At 54.5% G+C, this 3,136-nt stretch overlaps 1 protein-coding gene across 1 annotated transcript in view; it reads right to left on the bottom strand.

Moving 5' to 3' along the window:
- CRBN (cereblon) overlaps nt 1-1,175 on the bottom strand; it is a 10,777-nt gene extending 9,602 nt beyond the window's left edge. The window contains 3 exon segments of the mRNA XM_015568360.1: nt 323-525; nt 1,034-1,101; nt 1,104-1,175. Coding sequence (XP_015423846.1) covers nt 323-525; nt 1,034-1,101; nt 1,104-1,128 — 296 coding nt within the window. The 5' untranslated portion in view covers nt 1,129-1,175.
- Between the last annotated feature and the right edge of the window lie 1,961 nt (nt 1,176-3,136).

Below are 3,136 nucleotides of genomic sequence, written 5' to 3'. Positions count from 1 at the left end.
CCGGAGAGCGACCAGGGCTCACGGTGACCCCCTCGGCCCCTAGCAAACGCTCCTTTGCCCCGCAGCCCTCAGTCCTGCTGCGTGTTTGCCAGCACACCGCGCTGGGGTGGGACTACGGCTCCTTCCCGCCCCACCGCCCGCTTCCTGCAGCTGCCACAGGACACCTGAACCAGCTGCAGCTACCCCGGCCTGTAATGGACATCTTGGGAACTGAGAGCAGCCGTTCTTTTGCACAAGCCACCCCTGACATTGAATGCAAAGGCCCTTTCTCTCCCACGCAGGCCGGCCTCACAGGCAAGGTTCTAGAGCCGTGGAGGCTCACCTGTGCGCGAGCACGGCAAAGGTCCGGTCCTTCTGGATCAGGTTGCGCACCATGCTGACCTCCTGCGGGCTGAAGAGCTGCAGGGGCAGCGTCTGCCCCGGGATGAGGATCATCGCCACCTGCGGTAGCACCGGGATCACCTGGCAGCTGTCGTCGTCATGCAGGGTGCGGCCGTGGAACTCCTCCATGTCGGCCCCCAGGTACTGCGGGCAGACACGGTCGTCACACGGCGTCAGCACGCGCACACAACAGACTCAAACCCAACCCGGGGAAACATACACAGAGGGCGCTAACTTTTCTCAAATAATAGTACCTTGGGCATCAGCATCCCCCATGAGAGTCTAGTTCTGGCTCTTAGATTCCAAGACCATTTTTCTAGTTCAAAAGACTTCATTTTGACTGAGATAAGAATGTCTCTCTGCCCAAACATCACACGCGACAGGGTGAGAGGTCAGGGGGGTAAGCAGCGCCCCAGTGCCCAGTGGTGCAGAGAGTAAGTAACTTAGTGCCTCCACGACCAGCAGAAACACACAACGAAGGGGACCACTCCTCAAAGGGTGACAGCAGGACGAGGGGTGAAACTGCTGGCAAGTCCCTGGGACCCGGCTCTGCTGTGAGCAGCGCTAGCCAGGCTCCGACCGGTCCCTCCGCTGAGAACTTGCACCTGCGGTCGCCATACGCGTCCGTTAGACCTGCCGCTGAGCTACGTACCGTGTGCGATGTTGGCAGACTGGTGTCAAAGTTTATGACGCTTGGTTTTTTGGCGTCTTTGCTATCCTGGTCTTCCACTTCCATTTCAAGTTCATCTTCCTCCTCGTTCTCTGCTGTAAAAGAACATTGTGAGAAGAAACCAGATACGTGAGCACAAGCCGTGGTGACAACGTCCGAGCTGCGCTCCCTCCCGCAGGCACAGTCCTTCCGCGGTCTGAGCCCGGGGGGACAGGGCTTGGGTCCCCCTCGCGCCTGGCGATCCCTGCAGATGGTAAGGAGGCCGCGGGGCCGGGGTCTGAGCCCGGGGGACAGGGCTCGGGTCCCCCTCGCGCCTGGCGATCCCTGCAGGTGGTGAGGAGGCCGCGGGGCCGGGGTCTGGCCCAGGCTCTGCCTCTTACTACTGCTTTTGGCCAAAGTTCTGTTTTAGAAAAGTTTAAGGTTTATAGAAAAGTTGGGTTCCGGTACTCCTCACATCCATTTCCAGAGCTAACGTGTCCCGCCGAGGAGTCGGCTGGCTCATGTCCCCTGTATCTGGGTTTCCTTGGTTTGTGCTAACGTCCGCTCACTGCTCCAGGTCCCACCCAGGAGGCCACGTCACAGTCACCGTCTCCCTGGCCCCGCCGGCTCCGCCTGCTCCAGCTGGAGCTCTGTTGGGCATCCTGTCTGATGTTGTCTGATTCGTCCTCACGATCAGACCGAAGTTACGAGTTCCGGGAGGAAGACTCCCGAGGTGAAAGGCTACCAATCTGACTCCTCAACTCGGCAGATGCCGACCGACCACCCAGCCGAGGTCGTGTCTGTGGGGCTTTTCCACGGTGACCTCCCTGTTGGAAGGAACACACTTGGCCCAGCCCCCACCGCAGGGGTAGGGGGTCCCCTCCTTAAAGGGGCATCTGCAAACACTGCTGACATCCTTCTGTGGGAGAGACACGCAAGACAGCTCATTCCAGCTGGAATGATTAAACGTGAGTTTCCTCATCTGAAGAGGGACAGGAATGAGTAAGAATCTGTAAGGTTCTTTCAAACTTTCTCTTTAATGATCCTACAGGAAACAGGAAGGAGGGGACCCACTAATGACCGCACATTCCCGGGCGGAAGGGCTTTCATAGCAGTGACTCATCTCCCTGGCTATCACTCCCACCGGAGAATGAAATGTCTCCAAGCATCTTCACACCGATTTTGCTGTGAAATCTTAAAGCTTGCGTGCAACATAAAACATTTAAAAGGAATGTCTCAGGAAGCGTTCTCCACACAGAACTTGTGAGTTATGAAAGCGAAACTGACCTACTTTAAACCCTGACGTTACTATCAAGAGGTATGAAAGTTAGAAAAAGCTGCACTGAAGAGGTGCTCCTCTCTCAATGGGGTCTGTCCTCCTCATGCCAGCTGCCAACCACGGGCGACTCCTACCTCTACCAGGGCCGCTCCACGGAGGGGGCTGTGCCCCTCAGGGGACTTGGGAAATGTCTGATGCTCTGAATCTAATTCCTTGTATTTACAATCCTGACAGCATGGCTTCCACTTGGCCTGTGGAGAGGCCCACAGGCTGCACCAGAGAAAGCTGAGGTCAGCTACTAGCTCAGCGGCTAGACTCCATGGTTTTAAAATTTACATTTTACCCATTCTGACTTCCAGTTTCCAAATGATTTCCTTACATATACAAAAAAATGTATAGACACTTGGAACAATGATTAATTCCAATGGGCTAAATCTGAAAAGGAAGAACCATGGAATTAATCATTATTCCAAGTGTGTAAGCATTTTTGGGGGGACACCCTGTGGCAGCCTTTCTCATAAATAAGGCTGAACCCCACTTCCCCACGGGGCGGTTTATCGGCCAGTGTTTCCTTGGCCAGGATAGATTCTTTGCAGCTTAGTTAACTATTTCCTTGGCACTTAAAGAGGATTATTCTTTGAAACAACTCATAGTGCATGGGGTTATGGACAACCCAATGTTTCCTTACAAATAATGCCCATATGCGAAGGGGACATCTGTTACACTTTCAACAATAAAGATAAATTTTTGAAATTCCCAGAAGACTCAGGAAAGCACTATGATCGCATCTACAAGCTCCCTGGGCCTCTCCCTCTGACTTGTGGACA

Source organism: Myotis davidii, unplaced genomic scaffold, assembly GCF_000327345.1.
Source record: "Myotis davidii unplaced genomic scaffold, ASM32734v1 scaffold663, whole genome shotgun sequence".
NCBI lineage: Eukaryota > Metazoa > Chordata > Mammalia > Chiroptera > Vespertilionidae > Myotis > Myotis davidii.
The sequence above is the reverse complement of the archived record's forward strand: the minus strand, read 5'-3'. Positions and strand labels throughout refer to the sequence as shown.